A 24329-nucleotide genomic window follows, 5' to 3' on the forward strand; every position below is an offset into this window, starting at 1 on the left:
ACAGATAGTCGCCCACTCTTCCAGATGGATATCAGGCTGCAGGGACAATGGCTCTGCTTGGGTGGGACAGCTCCTCTGCTGGGCTCTTGCCTGGTGGATCCCAGTAGGCTGGGAAGGCAGCAGTGCAGTGAAGCAGGGATTTACTGGAGAGGGTCCTACACTGTAGTGAGTGCTCAGTGTTGGCAGCCTCCCAGAGAAGCCCCCTTGACAACATTCCCACTGTGGGGCACTCGTGTGACTGGTTGTGAGCACAGAGCCGGCAGTTACAAGGCTACAAGGGAAGGGAGGGATGTTCCTGCTGGCAAGTGTGTCAGTGCAGGGCTGGAGCTGATTGCTCACAGGCACTCCCTAGCCTTGATCACTGTTAGAGATCTTCACTCTCTGGGGCTTCTCTTTATGCAGGACACAGGCACGAAGCAGGTACAGGTTACCAAGGCTGGGGCTCGGTGCCAGCCATCTCCTCTGCCAGACTGATGTGACCCCAGGACAGTGCTGCAGCAGGAGTCCTGCCTGCCCCTGTTTTCCCTGGCTCTGTGCTGCCTGCAGGAAGCAGGGGAGCAGAGTCTCCTCCACCCCTGCTCTGTGCAGCACTGCCACAAAGCCCAGGGGCTTTGTATCTGGGCCGTGCTACATTTAGCATCTGTGGGGCCTGGCTGGGCTCCCGAGGGCCATTCTGTCCCTCCAAACAAGGGCACAGCTCTTCTGCAGCCTCCCTTCCTTGTCCCTCAAAGATGGAGTGGGAAGGGCCTGGGTTTGGCTTAATGCAGTGAGGAGTAAACCCTGTGCAGCCCTCCTGGCTCTGGGGCAGGGGCTGAGCTGTGATGCAGCTGAGCTTCAGTCACTCCTTGTGCTGTGATCTCTGCAGCTCCACCACTGATTCCCAGATGCCCTCCCTTACCTCCTCCATGTTGCAACTCCCCAGCTCAAATGGCCTTGGGAAGGGTGTCAGGGATCTCTCCACAGCACAGCTGCCCCCATGTCCTGTTGTCCATGCCTTCACATCACCTCTCCCCAGAAACTGGCAGTGTGGGAGCAAACGGTTGCTGCGTGGGCATAGTTTTGAGCAGGACCCAGGGTGTGCTGCTGTGCTGTGATTCATGAGCAGGAGGGAAAGGGAGAGACTCTCCAATTCCTGTGTTTGGGATAGACTGAGGGCAGGGCAGAGATGTTCCTCCTGGGAAGGATGTGTATCTACCTTTCTCCTAGAAGGCTGTCTCCTGCAGCAGGATGTCCTTGGGCAAGGCCAGGTTTTAATTGCTGCAGCATCACCAGACACCCGAGTCATGGTGCCCCTCAGTGCCTCTGCTCCCAGCCTGCCTCCTGCAGCTCCCGAGCTACTGGGAGCAGTGAATTTCCCCCCAGGGACCCCCACATGCCCTGGCTTTCTCTCCAAACAGGATCCAGGGGCAGTTTGGCTGCTCTGAGCTCCCAGGGGAGCTGTCTGTGCCCTGCCTCTGCCTGCTGCTCTGTCTGTCCTGCCGCATCCACTCCCTCCTGCTGGTGTCTGCACTGCTGTGCTGTGCTGTGCTGTGCTGTGCCTGTTTGGCTGCCTGCTTGTCCCTCTTGCTGTCTGTCTCCCTGACTGGCACCTGCCACTCCAAACGCTGCCTGCCCCTCTCTCTACTGGTCTGTCACTATTAGGTTTTCTTCTCCCCACCCCTTTCCTCTGGCTGCAATCCGGAGGCCTCTGCATTAGGTGTGACTTGGGTGCTTTTCTCTGGTTTATGGATAGCAGCCAGGCTGCAATCTGCAGCAAAAGGACTCTCCAGAGGGGAAAGCTCTGCAAGGAGCCTCCTGCAAATGCCTAGGCAGGACAGTGGCTGCCAGCACTGCCCAGAAACTGCATGCTCACACCTGCCTCCACAGCACCACAGCCAGAGACTGAAAGGAAGCCCAAATCTCTCACAGGGGCACTTGAGTCACTGCATGCCTCTAAAAACCAGTCGTTGGAGCTTGAATTCCTTGGTTTGCTGTGTGGTAGCTGGGGTGAGGTTGGGGATGTGGAGGAGACAGTGGATATGTGAGGCTGTGTGAAAAGGATCCGTGTGTGTGTGTGGTTACATGTGCTGCCCCACATCACAGCTGTGTTTGGACACACACCTTGTGCTTTCAGTTTTCCCCTCCAACAACATTGCAGCATGCCTCATGTCTGTTTCTTTGCCTTGCATCCCTCTGCCCTCAGTCTCAGTATCTTTCCCTGTGGTTTCGCTATACCTCTCCTCCCATCCATAGCCAGCCCTGCCAGCCTGAGCCATCCTGAGCCAGCAGTGTGGTGTGTCATTGTGCTGCCACAAGGGTCAGACCTTTGCCCTCCTCATGGCAGCACACTGGGACCCTGCTGAACACTCCCAGGGCACCACAGGCCCCCTGGCCAGCTTGGGGGACTGTCCCCATTTGGGCCAGCACACCTGCAGCCCATGCAGTGAGTGAGCAGCCAGAGCCAAGCTTCTGTAGAATTAGCAAAACCCCCTGCACAGCCAGCTTGCAAAAACTCAGCACTCTAGTGTCACCCGGGATCATGTTCTGCTGGAGGAGAACATTTTATATCAACTTTCCCAGTGTCAGCCCTTTTAGCAGAGCCCAGACAGGGGTGTGGGAGGAGGTGTGGGCAGGACAGGCCATCCTGTGTGTCTCTGTGCCTTCCTGGGATACCTCTGGACCCAAACTCCCAGGGAGAACAGCTCCCTGCTGCTGCCCTCCTCTCCTGTCACAGCCTTGCCAAAGAGCAGGGGGGAGGCCTTGTCCCAGGCTGCTTTCTGCATCCAAAGCCATTTTGCCTGTGCAGAAGCAGCTCTGCTTATCCCCTTCCTAAATGTGCTGATAGGAGCCTGTGGGGAGCAAAACCTTGGTGTGTCCTCACTGTCACCAGACCTGGGCCTAAAACTGGAGGTCTGTGTCCAGTGACATCCCAGGCAGAGCCTGTAGATGTGACACTCGTGGCCATGGCTCAGCCATGTATTTGGCAGTGCTGGCTCAGCAGTTGGACTCCATGGCCTTAAAGGTCTTTCCCCAGTGAAATGATTGTTATTCTTTGATTCAGCTGAGCGTCCCGCTGTTCCCACAACGATTTCCCACACAAAGGAGCCATGTATCGCACAGGCCTTGGTGACTTGGTGCAGAGTGGCCTCTTTGAGCACCTGAGCTGAACTCGCTTGGTGGCAGAGGATGATGCCTGCTCTCTCCTCAGCAAAGCCCACGCCAAGCTCCTTTTCCCCTTCCCGACCATCCTCCCTTCCCAGCAAAACACCTCCCACGCTGCCGGGGAAGGACGAGGGCTGGCAGGTCTTTCCGCAAAACGATGTTCCCATGGCGATGGGGATGCGTCGCCCTTCCCGGGGAACATAAGGGGGGCGAACGGCACCTCCGGCATCAGCGCACGCCCCTTGTCCGGGGCGGGGGTGTCCGAGTCCCGCAGAGGCAGGGCCCCCCCGCACCGCCCCGCGCCGCAGGGCCGGGGGCCGAGCCTCGGTGACGCCTCCCGGTCCCCATTCGCTGGGTCCGCCCGCCCAGCCCTGCCCAGACTGCGGGAGCGCCGCGCCCACAGCCCGCCGGGCAGCCCCGGACAGCGCCGGCAGCCCCGCAGGCAGCGGGCAGCACCGGACAGCGCCCGCAGGTAGGCACCGAGCGCCCCGCAGCGCCCCGCACGCTGCCGGGCCGGGAGCAGCCGCTGGGCTCGGGGCACGACGCGGGGCTGCGGGCGCGGGGAGGGTCGGCAGCCGCCGGGAGCGGCGGCGGCACCGGGAGCATCTCGCCCCTCGCCCGGGGGATGCTCGTCCGGACGGACCGCGCTGGAGGAGGGCACGGGCTCGGTTTGAAGCCCCGGTGCCGCTGCCCCGCACCCTCGGCTCGGGACTGCGGCATTCCCGGTGGGCGCGCCCCCGCGCACGCCCGCACCGCAGCCGCGCTCCCGCTCCGCGCTGCTGCAGGGGGGGAGCTCGCCCGCCCCCAGCCCTCCTGCCCCTCTCGAGGGTCTCCCGATCGCTCTTCCCTGCTCTCCGCGTCCCCGTGCACCCCCTTTGCCGGCAGCCACCCCCCGGGGCAGCCCGGCTCCCGCGGATCCGCGTTTCCCCCTGCCCACCAGCCTGGCTCTGCACGGCCCCGTCCCCATCCCCGCAGCTCGTTTGTCACCCTGAGCCTGTCACGCTGCTGGTCACAGGGGGTCGGTACCGCCATGGTGTGACCCCGAGCGGTTGGGGACTGCGCCGGGAACTTTGCTGGAGCCCCTCAAATGCCACCGTCCTCCTGAGCCCCGTCCCTGCGCCAAACCCCAGGGATCATGGAGTGAGAGTTGGCTGCCTTGCTCTGCTCCCAGTACCGCTGACAGGAGAAGAGGGGTCCGAGGGCCATCAACACAGAGCCTAGAAAATCTGAGTGTTTCGGCACATAGATGGGAGGAAGACCCCCTCTCCGGGAGCTTCTTTGCACTGATTCTCTGGAGGAAAGACAGGCTATGACCTAGATAGTGTCCCAGGACATCCAAAAAGGAGCAGGCTGGTGCTGGGAAATGACAAGGGAAGGGAGAGGGGGACAGTTTCTAGGAATCCAGGGGTTCGAGCGTTTACCCCATTGGCAACCTCTTGGTTGTCAAAATTAAACAGAAGGGAATTTTTCTTCCTGGCCAAGGTTTAGGGTTCTGGATAAAGAGATTTTTCAGGGCTCCAGGGTGAGCAAATGGGTTTGGTATTTCCTATATGAAAAACCCAAAAATTGTGAAACAGAAAAATGCAGCTGGCTGTGGTACAGGCAATTCCTAGCTCTTCCCTGGATGCTTTGCCAGGCTCAGAGGGAGCAAACTGAGGGTCTGTTGTCCCCTCTGGCAGCCTGGAGTCACGAAGGGCTGGTTTATCATCTCCCCCTCTTGGACCTGGCCCCACACGGCCAGCCCGGAGGGCTGACTGCAGGGTGCTTGGTGTGTCCTTCAGCCCCGCGGCTGCCTCACTGCTCCCCCACCCTGTCCCTCCATTCCGCACGTCTGCGGCTGGATTCCCCACGAGGCTGCTTGGCCAGGCTGCAAACCTCTAATTGATTCCTTGTGGCCGCATTGGGCCGGCTGCAATCGGCAGCCCTGATGTTTGCATGGCACATCACGGGCCCCTTACCCACACAGGCTGGGCACACCCAGCCTGGAGAGAGACAGGCACCGGGCAGGGACCCAGAAAGCGTATGCTGCCACCCAAACCCTTCCACCCCGCGGCCAGGCAGGCTGAGCTCAGCTCCTGGAGGCTTTGTGCCATCCATCGGCGGGCTTGGCTCCCTGTCCAGCTGCTGTGTCCCTCTCCCTCGCTGCTCTTGGCCCCTTTCCCTCACTGCATCGCAATGACTCATCCTTGCTGAGCTCACCCGCTGGAGCTGCGGGAGGATTGGCAGGGTGGGCGCCCACGGGCCCCGGCAGAGGGTCCCTCACCTGGCAGCCCCCTCACCGTGAGCCACAGACCTCCGGTCAAGGTGTGCAGGCACAGAGGTGCAGCCCGGGTTTACCTGTCCCAACCTTGGCTGGCCATGGGGCAAAAAGGGGAGGAGGCGGGACGTGCAGGCCTCGCTGCAGGTCTGGCCACGCTCATTTAATGTCTGCTGGGGGGATCTGGGCACAGAAAACAAAGTGAGGATGGGGCATTGCCTGGGGATGGGCAAAGGTGATGCTGGGCAGATGCTCAGCGCCTGATTCCCCTGCTGGGTGCAGTGCCAGCCGTGCTCTGTGCAGTGAATCAGGCACTGGTGAGGAGGAGCAGACTCTGGAGCACCGTTTGTGCAAGAAGGGCAGCCTGCACCGCCGAGTGCCCACATCCACGGGGCAGCGGCCTGGCTGACTGCCCTTCTCTCCCCCCGCCCAGGTTCCCCCTCTCAGAGACAGCCCCCACCGGGCACCTCAGCAGCGAGATGAACCCCACCGTGGGCATCGCTGTCATCCTGACAGGTACGTCCCTCCCTGCTCCCCGCTCGGCCCAGAGCATCCTGGAGGCTGCATGGGCACCCCCAGAGCTCCGTGTTCCCTGTCCAACCCCCTCCTGCCTCTCCCAGTCCTCCAGGCTGCCCACTGCCAGATGATCAAGGACCTGAGTGCCTGCCTGCTGGGCCAGAACCTGCGCGTGGACTGTCGCTATGAGAACAAAACCGACAACCCCCTGACCTACGAGTTCAGCATCACCAAGGACAACAGGAAGCACGTCATCCACAGCACCATCAGCGTCTCCGAGAACATCTACCGGAGCCGAGCCAACGTCACCATGCACAAGAACCTGGTGTGCCTCCACCTGCAGAGCTTCACCACCAGCGATGAGGGCATCTACATGTGCGAGCTGAAGGCCACCAACGACTACACCGGCAACCAGATAAAGAACATCACTGTTATCAAAGGTGAGACAGGCAGTGGCACCCAGCCTCAGCCTTTCCCACCTGCTCCTTGGCTTGGCAGGGCCGGCAGAGAACACCGCAGCTCCCTGCGGTGTCCCCAGATCCTCCCTGAGCTCCATAAATATGTCCCCACCCTTGCATGCCCTTCAGGTGGGCTTAATCCCACAGATGGGCTCACTCTACCCCATCTCACGCTGCTTTTCCTGCCCCTCTTGGTCCCACCTCAGGCAGATTGCCTTGATATCCTCCCACAGAGAGGATAGTGGGGAACCTCCACACCTATATCCCATGGGAGCAGTCCTCCAGATGCAGAGACCTTTGTCTCACCTGGTGCCCATCCACTTGTCACCTCAGTCAGGCACAGGCAGGGTTATGCTTCTCAGGGCCTCAAAAAATCTTTGCCACTACACGATGGGAGGGAAACAGGCCAGGATGGGTCATGCTGCATTTGTGTGACACAGCAAAGGCAAGAAGCTGTGCTCCAGTACCATTGAACACCCAGCCTGAGCCCCGTTCCCGAGGGATTTCATTGCCTCTCTTCCCTCCCTCCCCGTTCCTTCTCCTCACAGACAAACTGGAGAAATGCGCCGGCTTCAGCCTCTTGATCCAGAACACCTCGTGGCTCCTGCTGCTGCTCCTTTCCCTGCCTCTCCTGCAAGCCGTGGACTTCGTGTCCCTGTGAAAGGCGAAACTCACACACACGCACACACAGAAGCGCTCGCACACGCACGCACGCACACACCGAGCACCCCAGCCACCCCGCCTTCCTCGCAGCCCCTGGAAAGAGAAGCTGAAGCGTCTGGAAGCCGTGAAACCTCTCTGTGTTATCTCTATTTAGCCGTATATCTAACGCTAACCACCGCCCCGTGCCGAGGCCCACCATCCCACGCACACGCGCCCCGCTCCGAAGCATGGTGGCTCTGCTAGGCAGCGTTGCTCCTCCCATCGCGCCTCCCCGCGCCGTAGGCTGGCTGGTTTGCTTGTGCTGGGAGCACTGGAGGCCTCAGCCTCGCTTGTCCCATCCCTTTAACTCTGGGGGTTTGCCTGTTCTCAGCTGGGGAGAGACAGCTGGATTGGCAGGTAAGAGAGAGGGGTGGTGTGAGAGCACGCGGAGGGTGCCCGTGGTGGGTGCTGTGCCCGTGGTGGGGGCTGTGCTCTGCTCGCCGCCCAGGTGACTGCTTCCTCACCCTGCTCCTCTCACCCTGAGCTGCCACGGCTGGGAGAGGGAACCAAATGACTCCTGTCTCAGTGAACAGGGGAGCCATGGGAGGCTGCTGGGCCTGGCAGGCTGGGAGGACAGAGGGGAGCAAGTCTAGGAGACACCATGAACCCCCCCTGCCTCCTTTGGGCTCCTCTGGGGCCCTGGGAACGGGCTCAGTGAAAACGGGCCTTGGCAACAAGTTTTTCCTAATCTGTTCTTCTTACAGCTGAGCTGGAAGTGAGGCCTCCTCCAGACACCATCTGGCACCTTTGGGCTGCCCGAGCCAGAGACAACACTCGCTCTCCCCGGGGAGCAGCCCTTAGCTGTGACGAGAGAATTGCTGCCAGCACCAGTGGAGGCAAGCAGAGCCTCTCTGAGCTAGCCACAGCCCCACTGCCCTCCCCAGGGCCCTCAGAGCTGCACCCAGGCTGGCCGGTGGGGAGGGGGTTCCCCTCTGGGAGTGTGACTCCAGGGTCTCTGCAGGGACTCCTCTGCACCGGCACCTTGTCTTCCCTAAGGGAACATCTGGGGACCCCAATCCTTCCTCGTGGAGAGGCAGAGCAGTCTTCCTCAAATCCCACCGTGCTGCTGGGAGAAGCCCGTGTGCCCCCTCCCTTCTCCCTCCTCACTTTCAGCATTTCCCTGTCTCCCTTTAAGAGCAGCGAAGGATCTAAGGGCAGCCCACAACCCCGGTAAGGCCAGGCTGGTGCCGGGGGTTGGCGAGAGCAGGGACAGGGATGGCCAGCACAGCTCAGATCTGCCAGCCCAGGGCTGCCTGGATGCCCACGGGACCCCGAGGAGCCTCACCCAGGGGAGGGCACAGGGACAGGAAGAGGCAGGCAGGAGCATCCAGGTGCATGGGGTGAACCCCAGCTGTGCCACCCGCGCAGCCAGGGCTGTGCCACCACGGCTGAGAGCAATACACAGCAGCTGCTCCCCACTCCTCGCTCTTCTCCAGAGCTGCTTCCTACCCCCGTGCCCGTCCCCTGCCCATCCCTGCCTGCTTGCTTGCTGTCTAGTGCTGCTGAGGCCGTGCCCAGCTGAGGCCTGGCTGTGCCCAGCTCCCTGGGCGTGCTGGTGAGCGCCGGGGCAGGGGCAGAGCCCAGCGGCAGAGCGCGGACGCGGCTCAAGTCTCATTTTTTGGTGAACATTTGTAGTTGTTTCCACAGCTTGTCGTCAAAGAAATTCTGTTAGGGGAAAAGGAAAAAAAAAAAAAAAAAAAAAAAAATTGGAAAAAAAAAAGAGAACCCAAGTAAAAGAAACAACAACAACAACAACAACAACAAAAAACACCTTATCATCCAGGAGTGTTCCTCTGTCTGCACAATAAAACCCTACCTAGGTTGTGTGTTGGAGCCATGGGCGCCCGTGTGTGCGGCGGTGGGGACAGGGGCTGTGTGGGGACAGGGCCTCCAGGACCCTGCTGAGGGGTACAGCCCCCCTGTGCCTCCAGCACCCCTGTGCCTGTGGGAGAGAAGCAGGCAGAGGGGCAAGACTCGACTTCCCTGGGCAGGGTAACCCCCTCCTGCCCACATTGAGAGTGACCCCCTGCGCCCAGACCCTTTGTCCCCATCCTTGTCCCCAAACCCCCAGCTCCATCCCAGAGGCCACCTGCTGCCCACGGTGCTGGCAGAGAGGCAAAGCAGGAGCCCAGGTCTGGTCCTGGCCCATCCATCCTCTGGGAATTGCCAGGGATGGGAGCGGGGCTGGGTGTGCACGTGTGCCAGAGCTCCCGTGCCTGGCACACCGGGGTCCTGCTGGAGCCTCTGTGCCCACACGCTGCCCGCGGGGCTGCCAAGGGCTCCCGTGTCCTCTGGAGCAGCCCTACACTGCCTTGCGCAGGGTCAGCATTGCCACCCCGGCACCAAGGAGCCGCCCGGCAGGACCGTGCCACCACCCCCTAACACTATTGGTGACCCTGCGCCACCTCCCCGTGACGCCCCGACGCGTCCCTCCCTGTTTGAGGGCTGGAGCCAGGCGGGACGGAGGGAGGGAGGGAGGGAAGAAGATGCCAGCCTAATTACATCGCTCCCCATTATCCTCGGCAGGTGCCCGCTGAGTCACGGCCCGGCAGGTGCCGTACCCTGGGCGGGTCAGGCGTCCCGCAGCGGTGCCCCGGTGTCCCCACGGATCCACGAGGGGTGGCCACGCCACGCCAGCTGCCCCATGCCCACCTTCGCTGAAGGTTTAGGGGGCTCTCTCCCTACAGCTCACCCCAAGAGGGGCAAAACCCAGTCCAACTCCTCCCCTCGCCCTGCCGCTCTACTCCAGACCCGGCTGGAAGCCACGACCACCCCTTTTTTGTGCCCCCCTGCCCCCCACACACCAAGTTGTGTCCCCACCCCGCTCCGTCCCTTAACCCTCCCTCTATCCTTTCCCTCCTGGACCTCGACCTCCCTCCCCAAATCTCTCCCTTCCTCCCGCTTACCCTCCGTCCTCCTCCGTCCCCGCAGCCCCCGCTGCCCCCGCAGCCTCCCCTCCCGGCACCCCCTTGCCGTGGGCCACCAGCCCCCCCCGGGTTCACGTCCCCTTTAAGCCTCCCCAGGCTGGAATGCGAGAGGAGCATTTCAGCGCCCTGTGAGGTCAGATAGAGACACTATATTTATCTGGCTGGTAACCTGAGCCCTGGGTTTCTGCGGTGGTGTTTTTACGTGGCCCCACAGCCCTCGGGCTCGGCCCCCTCCGGCCACCGCGCTCCCTCCCAGGGTGGAGGGGCTGAGTCCTGTCCTGTCCCGTCCCCTGCGAGGGGCTCGGCTGCTGCCCATCTCCACATCGCCCATCTGCGGTGCCGAGGGAAGCTCAGGATCAGCCCCGAGGGCATCACCAAATGCCTGGCTGGTGGCCCCTCGCCGTGCCCTGAGCAGCCATCGGGCCACCCGCGCCACATGCAGGTGAGTGCAGGGCGTGCCGTGGGGGCACCGCCCCGGGGAGGGGGACACGGACACGGACGAAACTGCCCCGCTCTTCCTTCGGCTGGATAAAACCACGGGCGAGAGGTTTTCTCTCTCCGGGGAGCAGGTTCGGAGTTCACGCACAAAATCCTGGCTTTGAGCCGCGCCCCCCGGCACCCTCCCCGTCCGCCGGGATGGGCAGAGCCGCCTGCCCGAGGGTCCCTTCTTTTATTTTTTGCCACCCACAGACGTCAAAGCAGCAACTCACGCCCTGGGTATTAGATCAGCGTCTCCCGTGGGTTTGGGGTTTCGCTGCCTGGGGGTGGCCCGGGAGCAGCGACCCGCAGGGTGGGGATGTGTCAGCAGCCCTGAGCCGGGCCGGAGCGATGACTCCCGGCCGTGTGCTGTGAGCTTGGAGGGTTCTCGGCTCCAGGGCTGGCAGGGGAAGGGCCCTGGGCAGGCTTGTCCCGGCTGGATCGGTCACCTTGGGCAGGGCCTGTCCCTTCGGGGGGTGGGGGGCAGCGCTGTGACAGAGGCACGGCAGTCCCCATCTGCCCACTAAGGGTGACTCCAGTGCCTTCCAGGGAGCGAACATTTTGTGGCACCTTCCCCCCAGGGCTGCTCGGGGTCACCCTTCTTGGAGGGAGATGGATACCTGGAGGGGTTCTGTGCTTGTTTTCCTTGGGGAACGGGCAGGAAGGTGTCCTGACCCGCTGGACACAGAGCCCCTCAGCCCCAAACCACTTGTACTCTGGAACGTGCAGGGCGCCTCACACAGAGTCCCCTCTCCGCCACCGCCACTGCAGAGTCCTGGGAGCTCCCACGTAACCTCCAGGCTGGGACATTGTGTCTCAGGGGACAGGGGACACAGCTCCGAGCCTGCGTAAGCGAGAAGCAGCTGTGCTGTGACACCTTGGCTGGAGCCAGCGCTGTGTAAGCTGAGCTGAGCCAGCTCCGGGGCTCCGCGGCCACCGAGGGGGACAGCTGCCACCGGGCACGGGCAGGACAACAGAGGGGACACCTGCCACTGGGCACGGGCAGGACAGAGGGGACACCTGCCACCGGGCACGGGCAGGACAGAGGGGACACCTGCCACCGGGCACAGGCAGCTGGGGATGGAGCAGCTTCTCTGCCTCCAGAGTGAAGGTTTTGCCTCCTGACTCTGAGCTGAGCTTCCCACTGGGAAGGCTCCAGAGCTGGAGGCCAGGGCAGGACTCCCCAGCACCCTGAGCAGCCCCATGTTGTCCCATGTCGTGAGCAGCGTGAGCACAGACCGGACATTCCTGTGCCTCAGCTTCCCCTGACACCCCGGGAGGATGATGAGGGTGCAGGAGGCCTGACTCAGCCGCGCCGGCCGCAGGGCTTTGCCAGGCAGCAGGAAAGCTCAGCACAATGACGGCTAGGGAGGGGCCAGGCAGCCCAGGAAGCGCTGGGAGGAACCGGGGTTTTCTCACACCCCCTCAGCTCCTCTGGCTCCTGGCACGCTCCGCTCTCCCGCCGCCCTGGGGTCCGCTCGGATGTGACACGGGGACTTGGAAGCACAGGCAAGGCTGGCAGATGTGACATTCCTCCGTGGTAAGGCCTCTCTTCCCAAGGAATGGGGTAGCTCCCGTGTCTGGGGCCGGTGCCTGCGCAGACCCTGCATCCCTCCATCGGCTCCTCCGCATCCCCAGGGCAGGGCAGCCCCGTGGAGACCTGTCCTGCTGCCAGGAGCACCCGCTGCCCTCCTCTTCCCAAACTGCTGCTCTCCTGGTGCTGCTGGTGCCAGGAGAGAACGTGGGCACCTGGCAGGGGACGGTGGCGTGGGGCTGTCCTGGCACTGTCCCAGGCCAGGATCATCTCTGCTGGCGCGGAGGTGGTGAGCAGGGGCAGCCCCTGTGCCAAGCTGCTCCCTGCCCCGGCAGGGCAGGCGGCCAGGCATGTGCTCCCTGGGAGCCCAGGGGCTCCGTCACTCTCATCCTGGCACTCGAGTGCCAGTCCCTTGGCCGGGGTCCCACTCCCTCTGAGCGAAATTCCCCATTGTCCGTGTCAAATCCCGGCCGGCAGAGCCACGCTCCTGGTGAGGGCCAGGCTGGGAAGAGCCGGCTGTTTGGTGGAGCCCTTGCCTGGGAGCAGATTATTCACCCTTCAGCCTCCGTCCCCAAACAGGTCTGTGCGCTCCACCTCGCTGCCGCTTGCAAATATTTCCCTCTCCGCTGTGGGATGCTGTTCCCTGGGCAATCGCGGCAGCGCCCGGGATGCAAAGCCAGGCTGCCGGGAGCCCGCGGGGGCTGCCTGCTGTCTCTCGCCGCCCTCTCCTAAAAGCATTCCCGGGGCGTTTGCACGCTGAGCTCCCGGGGCTCTGGGCAGGAGGTTGTGTCCCCCAGAGCCGGGCAGGGAGCGACCCGCTCTTCTCGCCGGGATCCAGCGCCCGTCCCCAAGCCCGGGTGCAGCCTCGGTGCTGCCGGGGCCGTGCAAGGGACGGGCCAGGCACAGCTCCGGCACCTCCTGGCTTGGAGCCGCGCCAGAGCCCGCCCCGGCTGGGCTGGGAAAAGCCTTTGAATCAGGGTCATCTCCCGGGTGACTGGAGACTCTCGGAGCCACATGAGCCACTGTCCCGCCAGGGAAGGGACAGCAGTCACCCCGGGAGCTGAGCACCAGCAGCGCCAGGGGCAGAGGAGCTCGGCTGGGCTCCTGCCTGCCCCAGTGCCACCCACAGCCCCGGCACAGGTAGGGATCCAGCGTGGGTGCTGAGGGCAAACTCTCCTCCAGATCCTGGCAGCCCGTGTTTGGGGACTGAGGCTGCCACCTGAGGGCTGTGTTTGGGGTCTGAGGCTGCCGCCCTGCCCCGTCCCTGCTCCGGGGTGGCTCTGTGTGTGCTCTGGGGGCCTCTGTCCCTGTCTCTCTGCTCCTCTCCTGCCCTCTGTGGGAGCCACCAGCTCTATCTGGGGACCGAGCGCTGGCTCTGCCCGGCTGGCAGGGGCACGGCTGCCACCTCACCAGGAGGACTCTAGGCTTGAGTCATTGCTGGGGGCTCACGGGGCACAGCCACGGCAGGGACACAGGAGAGCTGCTCAGATGCTGACTGACCTTGCCTCAGTTTCCCTCTCACTGAAATGCCAGCCCCTCGCCATGCCCCAGCGCTCCCGGTCAGTAACCAGGGGAAGGTGCTGGGCTGGCTGGATCGGTCCATCCCACCTGCCTGTCTCAGCCAGAGCTGGGCCTGAGCATCATCCTGGGACCAGGCCACCGCCTCCCACCTGGAGGAGGCACTGGGGACATCTCTCCAGCCCCAAGAGTGGGACGGGTGATGTGGCAGGGATGCCAGGGCTGGGGCAGAGGTGACTGCCCTCGGTGTCTGTGGGGATGTCTGGCTGTGACCTGGGGGCATGGGGTGGCACTGCCAGCCGGGTCCTGCTGTGCCAGGCTCTCCAGGAAGGCTGGCAGGTGGCAGGAGCTGTGACCAACAGCCCCTGGATCCCCTGTGTCTCACAGGGTCTCCAGGGGAGGCAGGAGCTACTGGGTGGGTGCCCTGCTGTGCTGACCGGGGAAGCTCATCCCTGGGCTCTCCCCTTGCAGCCGATGCCTCCAGGACAACCCGCTGCGCCCCAGCCTCCAGCATGTCCCAGCTCTCCTCCACCCTGAAGCGATACGTGGACTCCTCCCGCTACACCGAGACCACCTACAGCAAAGTGTCCGGCGGCTACGGCTCCTACAGCTCCTATGGATCCTCCCTGTCCACCCCCTACGCGGACAGCGACAAAATCGGCTTCAAAGCCAGCTACCTGCCCTCCCCCCGCTACCACCACGCCGGGGGGCTGTCCCCCACCAGCGGCTATGACAGCGGCCGGCTGTACCCCGAGCCCAGCATCCGCCTGAGCCCCTCGTATATCCGCGCACAGCCGCGGCCGGCCGGAGCAGGGCTCAGCGGCGGCTCCTGCTACACCTTCACCGGCAGCCCCGGCAGCCCCACGGGCTACCTGCCCTCCACGGCGCCCCTCAGCCGCCACAAATCCATCAGCCACTCGGACCTGGCGCGGGAGTTCTCGGGGCTGCACACCTCAGACAGCACCTACCTGCCCGCGGCCGGCGCGCTCAGCACCCGCAGCCGGCCCGAGCTCGGCAACCTGCAGGGTCTCTACCAGGCTGCCGCTCACTCCGACTACGTCCGCGGCTACCTGGAGAGCTACGGGAGGAAAAGCCACCACGGCAGCCTGTCCAGCGGCCACCTCAGCCCCTCTCAGGCCACCCTGCCACCCTCGGGAACCCGCTGTGCCAGCCAGCCCTGCGAGAGGAGCGATGATCCCTGCGACGTGTCCGCCCAGGACCCCACGGTACGCGGGGCTGGCTGGGGCTGGGGACAGAGCTGTGCTGGGGGGGATGTGGGCCGTGCTTGCGGTGAGCTCAGGAGCCAGAGGCACCCGCGCTCCGCCTGGGAACCTGAGCGCGCTGCTCCGTGCCTCGGTTTCTGCCTGTGACCCTCTGAGATGCCCTTGCTGGCGCAGCAGTCGCAGCTGAGCTGCTGAGGCAGCCGTGTGCGGGCGGGCCGGTGTCCTCGGAGGGGCTGTGCCCGCAGGGGACGCTCCCCAAGGAGGCAGGACCAGCCCGTGCCCAGGATTGTGCCCGCCGCGCTTTCTGCGTGCGTGTGACAGCAGGTGACGGCTCCTGTGCCGTGTGGGGCTGACGAGGATTTCCTGCTGCCTCATCCCAGATAGGGAAGGTGACATGGGCAGGCTGGGCACTCATCCTGCTGGCACAGCTGGTTTGTCTGGTGCTGGCTCTGCCACGGTGACTCGATGCCAGTTCCCTGGCACCATCCACTGCTGCCAGTTTGGGGCCCTGTGGCCCAGCCTGCGTGGCAGCAGGGGGTTCCCCACGGCACCCACACGTGTTGGCAGCTCCTGGGTGCTCCACGTCCCCATCGGCGCTGCAGCGTCCCCAGAGCCCCGGGCCGGGAGCAGGCACCGCACACGCAGCCCGTGCAGGGGAGCAGCCTGGTAATTTTCCACTCAGGTTTCCTTCCAAGATCTGACCAGGCTCTGCCTGCATTGTCTCCCGCTGTCTTTGCAGTCACCCTGCATTCACCCGTGGTCTGACCTGCCCTTTGCTTCCCTGCCTCTCTGTCCCCCCGCCATCCCCCGAGCCGCCAGAAGTCCTGTCCTGCTCGCAGGGAAGCAGAAAAGGATCCCCCACCAATCTTTCCCTTTGAAGCCAGTGGCTCCACATCCCTTCAAGTGCCTTCCCCCACAGAACCAGCTTCAGCAGTGCCCTGCCGTGCTGTGGGACCCCCTGTGCCCACCTGCCCCATGCCTGGCCCCCAGTCCTGGGGTGAGGGAGCAGGCTGGGGAGTCAGAGCAGTGGAGGATCAGTGCTGTGGAAGGGAATTCCAGCCTCCCCTTCCCACACCAGGCCCCGGTGGGGGGGACCAAGGGGGGGATCCAGCGGCTGCCGCAGCCACTGGCTCTCACAAAATCCACCACTGCAGGATGCCCACCCCATGTGCCCTCACACTGCTGTGGTGGGGAGCCAGCCTGCTCCCATGGGATGCTGTGCAGGTCCCCAACCGCAGCCCTGTGGTCTGCACGAGAGCACAGCCTGGGCTGATGGGTGGCGAAGGGGGCACAGGGCATTGGGACAGACACCCATGCCAGGGCAGGCAGGGTCAGTGACACTGCCTTAGGTTTCCTGGGTGCTTTGATGGGCACACCTGCTATTTTCCACTGCTGTCGTTTATTTCCTCCCTTTCCCAAGCCGGGAAGCAAATGTCCCGATCGTAAAGCAGACTTGAGTGCCTGCGGCCGTGCCGGGTGCCGGAAACAAGCGCAGGCTGCAGCCCCGGAGCTGCCATCGGTTCTGCCCCACTGCCCAGCCCCGAGGGCAGTGTCAGCAGCACCTGCTCCTGACGCAGCCAGGCGACAGCGGGGCTGGCCCCGCGCCTCCTCCCATCCCTTTTTCCACCGCCGCCTCCTGCCTCTGCGCCTCAGAAACCGCCACGCACAGGGGTTCGCAGCCGCAAGTGGGGGAGTCTCCGTGTGTTCCTACCCTCACCATCACCTCGTGCCTCAGTTTACCACCCCATGGGCGAGGGGAGGTGTGTGGAGGTTTCAGCAAGGGGCTGCAGGGCCGTGCTGGCTCCCGGGAAGGGCAGGCTGGTGGGGGACAGGCCTGGAGCTGTGCCGGCCCATTAACCACCCCGGGTGTACATAGGGTCAGAAGGCCAGGGCCACCCACAAAACCGCCGGCAGCTCTCCGCAGTCCCATCCTGAGCAGCTGACGTCCCTGGCCCGCAGCCAATGCTGGCTGGCCCTGCCTGCAGCCGCGGTGCCAACCGGGCCTGTGGCAACCTCTGCCCGTGGCAGAAGGTCACCGCTGCCGAGGGGCCAGCTGAGGGCAGGGACCTGGCTCTGGGTGATGCCGTCCCGCCGGGTGTCCCCTTCTCTCTCCCTCTCCAGCCTCGCCCTCAGAGCCTGCGCGCCGCTCTCCGGAGGGGAATTCGGTCCCTGGCACCGGAGCGCTCGATGGCACCGGGGCACCGAGGTTCAACACGGGATGTGGCTGAGCCGCCCTCTCGCCACGGAACCGGCTCGGCCAGCGCGGCGCATCCCCACGGGGAGAGCTGCCCCAGCTCCCCGCACGGCGCTCGGCGCCGGCCGTGCACCAGTGCCCATCCTGCCCCCGCGGTACCCACCCGCGCTGCCGGGCAGGGCGGCAGGAGCCCTGGATTGTTTTGGGGAGCTGTGCCCCGGCCAGGCCGTGCCTCCCTCGCAGGCTGCAGGAGGGCGGTGGGGTGTGTGCCCCGGCGTGCACACCGCGTCCCCGTGTGTGTACGCCGTACACAGCGCGGGGTGTGTACATGTACACACGCGTGAGCACGCCCAGGCCCCGATTACGACAGGCCTCCTGTTGTGATGCAAAAGAGCCCTGGCCCTGCAGATGAATAACGCTGCAAGATGCCTCCTCAGATATTTTTTGCTGGTGCCAAAAATAGTCTCCTTCCCTTCCTCCCTCCCTCCCTCCGCCCCCCGTCCCCAGCCAGCCCCTCCGCCGGCTGTGCCGAGCTCTGCTCGCAGGGACGCTGCATCTGCAGCCGGCAGGATTCAGCAGCCTCTGGATTCGGGTGTTTGGGGCGCTCCAGAGGAAGAGAGGAGGCTCTGTTTGAGCCGCCTCGGTGAGGCTGGAGGCTGTGGCCCTGTCAGAGCAGCCCAAACCGCACTCCCGGCCCTGGCTGCCCGTGGAAATTTCCCTGAGCAGGCAGAGAAACACCTGGGCACGCACAGCAGGCGCAGGGCTCGGGCGCTCGTCCTGCCGCGGTCAGAGGGGTGAAGCAGCGGGAGACGCAGGACTAGGACGCAGGACACCCGGGCTCGCTGCCAGTCTCCGCATCTGCCCTTGCTGCAGGAGAAGAGCTGGAGCCCTGCCCGTGCCGTGCCTCAGTTTACCGAGGGGAGACACCAGGTGGGGTCTTTGCTCCACGGAGGAATTGCGGGGAGTTTTTCCCCAGCGCAAGGCACTGAAATGTCCTCCGAGCTCAGCTCTAATGCATCCCCCAAAGAGGGGGGTTCCCCCCAAAGTGCCACCGCCTGGGAACCTGGCATTGGCATCGCAGGAAAGGCACATGCCCGGGAGCCCCACGGCCCTGTCCGGCAGCCCGCAGCCCCTCTCTGGGTACAGGCACCCCCTGCACCCGCATGCTGTGGGACTGTCCCACTTTTACCGAGGCGATTTTGGCGAGTAACCCGCAGCTGGGGAGCCCCGCTGCCTGCCCAGCGGCTGCCCGGAGCACAGCGGGGCCGGACAGCCGGTGCCACCAGCCCTGGGCACGCCGAGCTGGGAGCACGGGGGGAGCACTGGGGGGGCAGGCGCTCCTCCGCCTGCCGCCTCTCCCCAGTTCCCCACCGCCCCCGCGCTGCGCGCACGGTGCCGGTGTTGGGGTCCGGGGAGCCCCGCTGAGAGAGATGCCGAGGGGCCAGCGCGGTCCCCCCGCAGCGCCCCGGAGCCGGGGCGGTGTGGCGGCCCCGTTCCGGAGCGTGTCCCCGGGGCAGAGCCGCCCCTCGCGGGCCCCCCTGGCTCCGGGCGCGCTGTACCACGCGGTGCGCGGGGGCCGGCCGTCACCGAGCCGTCACCGAGCCGTCACCGAGCCCGGCTGCCGCCTCTCCACCCATTTGATGTCAGACCCGCTCAGGTGCCGTCAGCCCCGCAGCCGGCACCGGCTCCGGCCCCGCACGCCCGGCACGGGGGGCTCCGAGCCCGCGCCCCCGGCTGCAGCCGGCCCTGGGCGAGGGCAGCCCGGCCGGCGCACCCCGGCACCCCGCTGCCCGAGGCTGCTCCCCGCCGTCCTGCGGTGCCCGCCGGGGCCACCATGAGGGACTCCTACACGGTGACGCTGCCCGAGGAGCCCCCCGCGCTCCCCGACCTTCACAAGGAGCTGCGGCCCCGCACCTCCATGCCAGGGTCCCTGCTGGTCTCCACTTTCGTCGGGCTCGTCCTCAACAAGACCAAGGTACGAGACGCCCGCAGCCGCCGTCCCCCCTCCCCGGCTTGGGGGCAGAGAAGGGGGCACCCCCTGCCCTCCCTGGGGAGCGTGGGGTGCCCTGTGCCGGCCCCCGTGCCCGAGGATGGGCGCCCGGGGGTGGGTGCCCTCCCGGCCGCCCGCGGGGACGGCGTGTCCCGGTGTCCCGCGGGACGGCAGGGAGCAGGTGAACTGCACGTGTCAGGACACCTGGGTTCCTCGCCCAGCCCTGCCCTTGCGGTGACCTTGGCCGGGTCCCCGTGTCCCACCGCAGGGAAGGGTCCGCTGGACACAGCGAGCCCCTTGGCGGTGTCATCGGAGTGAACTCGGCTGTCCCCAGAGCCACGGTGCCGGGACAGATCTCTCCCGCAGCGGTGGCAGAGCAAGGGGCAAGGAGGGCAGGGTCTGGGCACTTATGTAAGTCTGGCTGCTCTGGTTCTCCTGCTGCCCCGACAGGCTCCTGGCACGCGGACCCGGATGGGGCAGGACGGTCCGGATCTCGTCCCTTGTCCCCGTCGCCTGTCCCTTGTCCCCGTCCTGCGGTGCAGCCTCGGGGAGTCCCCAGCCGCGCCGCGTGAGCCAGCTCTCCTTCACTGCCTCTGAGCATGTCGTGTCCTAGATAAAGCCCTGTACGGGAGAGGGGGATTAGCTGGAGTTGAGTCACCCAGGGGAGGGAAATCCGGGGGGGGGGAGATCACACCTCGGAGCACACAGGGCTTGTGCCGCGCTAGGGGAGCACCTGACACCCCCTCCTCAGCTCCAGCCCTCCCCTGGGGTTGTTCCAGGCTCCGAGAGGACAGCCTGGGACCCGGCTGTGGGGGAATGCAGGATCTGTGGGGAGGTTTGCGCCCGCACGGGCAGGGCTGGCCGGTCCCTCTTGGCACACGGCGGGAGCTGCCCAACCAGGGCGACTGGACAAGCACGTCCTGGTGGGGATGGCTGGGACAGCTCCCGGGGGTGGCTGCTCCCCCCTGGCACCGTGACCTTCCCTGGGGTCGGTGTGGGGGCACGAGCTGGGCCTTGGAGTTCACATCCTCCAAGGGATGGACGTAGGCTGTTGGGGCACGGGCCCACCTCTCCTGCCGCCATCTGCTCAGGGAGCAGAGCCAGGCCGGCTCCTCCGGCCGTGGCGTGGCACTGACCGGTCACATCCTGCTGGCACCCCGTCCCCCACCGAGCCTGCCCCCAGCCCAAAAAAAGCACCTGGGGGTTGCCTGGCGCTTTTGGACAGCAACGCCCCGGCGCTGACGGCCGTGAGCAGCCACATCAGGGGACAGCCCCACGCTCTGGGCACTGCGGGGGCACCCGATGGCACGGAGGGCAGCCGGTCAGTGTGACAGAGCCACACAGGGCAGCCGGGTCCCCGCTGGTGCCGGTCCTGCCGCCGTGGGTGATGCCTGCGCCGTCGCTAAGGAGCGCGTGTAACTGGATCTAGGTTATTTTGGGCTGCTGTCAGGGCTGGGTGCTCAGCACCTCCCACACACACACACCAGCTGCTGCTATTTCGGAGCTGCTGGGCCCCCTCCCCTCCTCTTGCCTCCTCTCCTCCTCCTCAAGCCTGAGGTGGGCAGCTGGGGCGTTTGCCCAAGGATCCTGAAACCCTGGGCATCTGGGGGAGCAGCAGCAGCAGTCTGACCCTGCAGGCCCTGTCAGAGCCTCATCCTGCTGCTCCCCTGTGCAGGGCTGGGAGCAGGACCCCTGGGCTCCCACCAGTGCCCCCCACCAGCATCCTGGGAGAGGGGTGGTGGCACCCCTAAACCCCTCTGTGCTCTCGGTGTCTCTCCACCAAAGAGTGATGAAGCTTCCCAGCCCCAGCATCCAGCTGCCCGTGCCCACCTTTGCTTTTCCTGGCTCGGGGAGCACCTGGAGCACCTGGAATTGCCAGCCCATGGCACAGGTGCAGCGAGGGGCTGCGAAGGCGCCACCGGGCACACAGCCCCGTTCCCAGGGCTGGCTGTCACAAGGGCTGGGCTTGCACTTTCCCGGGTGGACTTTATCCTGCAAAACAGCTGTGCCAAAGTCTGGGCTGCGCTTGTGCGGGGTGTCCTGGAGGGGATGGATACCTGGCGTGAAGCAGATGGGCAGTGCCAGGGCACTGTGCTCCTCCTGCAGGCATAGGGCTGTGCCATGCCCGTGTCCCCATGGCAGGCAGCCAGCCTGACCCGCAGTCCTGGGCACGGAGAACTCGGAGCCCCGTGCGTTGCCCTGGGCCAGCAGCACGGGGCAGGCTGTCCATGGTTTGTCACCAGGCCCTCGGCCCTGAGAGCTGCTCGGTGCTGGCTCTGCCCATGATGTCACAGCGGGATGGGGCCTCTGCTGGCACCCAAGGGTCTGCTGCACGGGGAGCTCTGTGGCACCATGGCCTCGCTGGGCTGCCCGCAGGCATGGCCAGCCTGCCACCCTCCCAGCCCTCTTCCCTCTCTCTGCAGAGCTCCAAGGCCGTGCAGGGGCTGACCGGACTGCGGAACCTCGGCAACACAGTGAGTGCATCCCCGAGCAGCTCATCTGTGGGGCAGGGGGAGCCCTGTCCCTTCCCCCTGGCCCCAACACCCTCACCCTGCACCCTCTCCCCACGGTGCTGCCTGAGGAGGAGCTTCTCCTGCTCCTCAGGGCTTCGTCCCGGTCCTGTGCCTGTCCGCCCCAGGTGTCCCCCACCACGGCCTGCCTCCCTCTGCTTCCCGTTGCCATGGTTTTCTCTTGTGCCTCCCCCAGTGCTTCATGAACTCCATCCTGCAGTGCCTGAGCAACACCAAGGAGCTGCGGGATTACTGCCTGCAGAACCAGTACCTGCGGGACCTCAACAACAACAGCCGCATGCGCACGGCGCTCATGTCAGGTAACTGCCCATCCCCGGCCCCCGGGGGCTTCCCTGCAGCAGTTCCTGCAGCACAGCCCTGCAGCACAGCCCTGGGACACCCCACGTCCTGCAGGACCCCCACTCGGAGCTCGATGCTCCTCTGGGCGCCCGGCCAGTGGAGGATCAGGCCCTGAGACCGCAGAGTGTGGCCCTGAGCTTGTCCCCTTGGGGGTACGGCCGTGCCACCTCCGCTGCTGACCCGCCTCTCTACCTGCAGAGTTTGCAAAGCTGATTCAGCTGCTCTGGACCTCTTCCCCCAACGAGAGCGTGAGCCCCTCCGAGTTCAAGACGCAGATCCAGAGATACGCCCCGCGCTTCGTCGGCTACAAGTAAGGTGGGGGTGGGTGCAGGGTGGTGGGGGGAGCTGAGCCCCCTGCAGCCTCTCACTGGCCGTGCCCCGTGTCTTGCAGCCAGCAGGACGCACAGGAGTTCCTGCGGTTCCTGCTGGACGGGCTGCACAGCGAGGTGAACCGCGTGCTGGTGCGGCCGCGGGCCAGCACCGACACCCTGGATCACCTCCCGTAAGTGCTGGCGCTGCGCGAGCCCCAGAAAGGGTCCCTGCCCGCGGGGCCAGCCCAGGGGCAGCGGCCACACGGGTCCCTCTGGGCTGGCTGGCGGGGCTGCTGTCCCCCAGGCCGTTCTCAGTGCCCCGCCGTGTCCCCGTCCTTGCAGTGACGACGAGAAGAGCCGGCAGATGTGGAGGAGGTACCAGGAGAGGGAGGACAGCCGCATCAGCGGTGAGCAGGGCTGGGGAAGGGAGCACAGGGCTGGGCTGAGGGCAGGGCAGGGAACCGGGGGTCTCACCCTGCTCTGTCCCACCCCACCAGACCTCTTCGTTGGGCAGCTGAAGAGTTCTCTGACCTGCACCGAGTGCGGCTACTGCTCCACAGCCTTCGACCCCTTCTGGGACCTGTCCCTGCCCATCCCCAAGGTGAGGGAGCCCCAAGGATCCCTGACCCACACTCGCTGTCCCACACTCCCTGTCCCTAACCATCGCTGCACTCCCACAGAAAAGCTATGGGGAGGTGACGCTCATGGATTGCCTCCGGCTCTTCACCAAAGAGGATGTGCTGGATGGGGACGAGAAACCGGTACGGAGCAGGGGGGCTCCCTGGGGCAGGCTGGGCCCCTTCCCCTCTGGGATTGTGTTGCCAGGACCGTGGGCAGTGCCCTCAGCCTCCTGCTTGTGCCGTTTGCCTCCCACAGACGTGTTGTCGCTGCAAAGCCAGGACAAGGTGCACAAAAAAATTCAGCATCCAGAAGTTCCCCAAGATCCTGGTGCTTCGTATCCTTCGGGCAGAGGGACGGGGACAGGGGCCGTTGTGGGAGGAGAGATGGGTTATTGCAGGCTCCTCTTTGTCCCTTTGGCTCCTTGACATGACCCTCCAGACCTGAAGCGCTTCTCCGAAGCCAGGATACGAAGCAGCAAGCTCACCACCTTCGTCAACTTCCCGCTGAAGGACCTGGACCTCCGGGAATTCGCCTCGCAGAGCTGCAGTGAGTCCCAGCCCCCGCATGCCTCTGACCCCAGCCCTGAGCTCCCGGTGACTCCCGGGCTCCTCGCGTCCCCAGCTGGAGAGGGGCGGGAGGCACGGAGTCCAGGCTGCAGGAGCCGCTGGCGTGGTGGGGGGCTCGGTGGGGCTTTGTGGGGCAGCAGGGCTGAGCAGCACCCCCGCTCCCCACAGACCACGCCGTTTACAACCTCTACGCCGTCTCCAACCACTCGGGCACCACCATGGGGGGACACTACACAGCCTACTGCAAGAGCCCCGTGTCCAGCGAGTGGCACACCTTCAACGACTCCCGGTGAGCCTGGGGTGGGACAAACGAGCAGGGACCACCCCCCCCTGCCCGGGGCATCCCATCCCCGCCGCTCACAGCTCTCCTCTTCCCCTGCCTGCAGCGTCACCCCCATGTCCTCGAGCCACGTGCGCAGCAGCGATGCCTACCTGCTCTTCTACGAGCTGGCCAGCCCGTCCTCCCGCATGTAGCCGGCCCTGACCCCCCCGTGCCACCCCTCAGAGCCGGCTCCGCCAGGGCTGGGGCGTTCGGCCCCCCCAGAGCGAGGGGGAGGCGAAGAGGAGACGCCCCCGAGGTGGCTGCAGAGGGAGGCTGGGGACAGCCAGGATCAGAGCCCGGGCAAGGACATCCCAGCTCCGAACAGAGGAGGGCAGCTCGTGACAGGACAGGGCTCAGGCAGCTCAGGCGCCTTCTGATTGCTGGCATTTGATTTTTACCTCGGGGTTTTAGTTTCTTTTTTTTTTTTTCTTTTTTTTTTTTTTTCCGTTTTTTTCCGTGTTTTTCTTTTGTTTTTTGGTTGGGTTTGGTTTTTGTTTTTTTGTTTTTGTTTATATTTTGTTTCTGGTGTGTAATAAAAATCCTGAGCAAGGGACTCTACAGGAATGGGGCCACCTGTCCCATTGACTCAACCAGGACCTCTGCTCCCCTGGGACAGCACCCAGAGCTGGGGACCCAGCAGAGCCTGACACATGCCTCCTTGGCCTCTTGCCACTGCTGTATCTGCTTGGCCGTCCCAGAGGA

The 24329-nt window shown here is 64.8% G+C and overlaps 2 protein-coding genes across 4 annotated transcripts; both read left to right on the forward strand.

The window, feature by feature from the left end:
- The first annotated feature begins 3506 nt into the window (after window positions 1-3506).
- On the forward strand, window positions 3507-8907 carry THY1 (Thy-1 cell surface antigen). 2 transcript variants are annotated; one of them, XR_005703946.2, is made up of 5 exons: window positions 3507-3613; window positions 5832-5914; window positions 6019-6354; window positions 6921-7431; window positions 7779-8907. XR_005703946.2 is itself a non-coding variant. In XM_040085238.2 (4 exons), the coding sequence occupies exons 2-4, from the start codon at window positions 5878-5880 to the stop codon at window positions 7031-7033; spliced, it is 486 nt and encodes a 161-aa protein (XP_039941172.1). In that variant the 5' UTR covers window positions 3507-3613; window positions 5832-5877; the 3' UTR covers window positions 7034-8907. The 2 variants fall into 2 exon arrangements, 1 of the variants encoding a protein (XP_039941172.1); XM_040085238.2 differs by having other exon boundaries at window positions 6921-8907.
- Window positions 8908-10201: 1294 nt separating this feature from the next.
- On the forward strand, window positions 10202-24086 carry USP2 (ubiquitin specific peptidase 2). 2 transcript variants are annotated; one of them, XM_040085169.2, is made up of 13 exons: window positions 10202-10443; window positions 14002-14756; window positions 21361-21411; window positions 21644-21767; window positions 22006-22117; window positions 22199-22309; window positions 22461-22525; window positions 22616-22719; window positions 22799-22879; window positions 22995-23073; window positions 23178-23285; window positions 23474-23594; window positions 23692-24086. In XM_040085169.2, the coding sequence occupies exons 2-13, from the start codon at window positions 14043-14045 to the stop codon at window positions 23777-23779; spliced, it is 1758 nt and encodes a 585-aa protein (XP_039941103.1). In that variant the 5' UTR covers window positions 10202-10443; window positions 14002-14042; the 3' UTR covers window positions 23780-24086. The 2 variants fall into 2 exon arrangements, with proteins under 2 accessions (XP_039941103.1, XP_039941104.1); XM_040085170.2 differs by lacking the exons at window positions 10202-10443; window positions 14002-14756 and adding an exon at window positions 18581-18922.
- Window positions 24087-24329: the final 243 nt, after the last annotated feature.

This window comes from Hirundo rustica, chromosome 23 (genome assembly GCF_015227805.2).
Source record: "Hirundo rustica isolate bHirRus1 chromosome 23, bHirRus1.pri.v3, whole genome shotgun sequence".
Taxonomy (NCBI): Eukaryota; Metazoa; Chordata; class Aves; order Passeriformes; family Hirundinidae; genus Hirundo; species Hirundo rustica.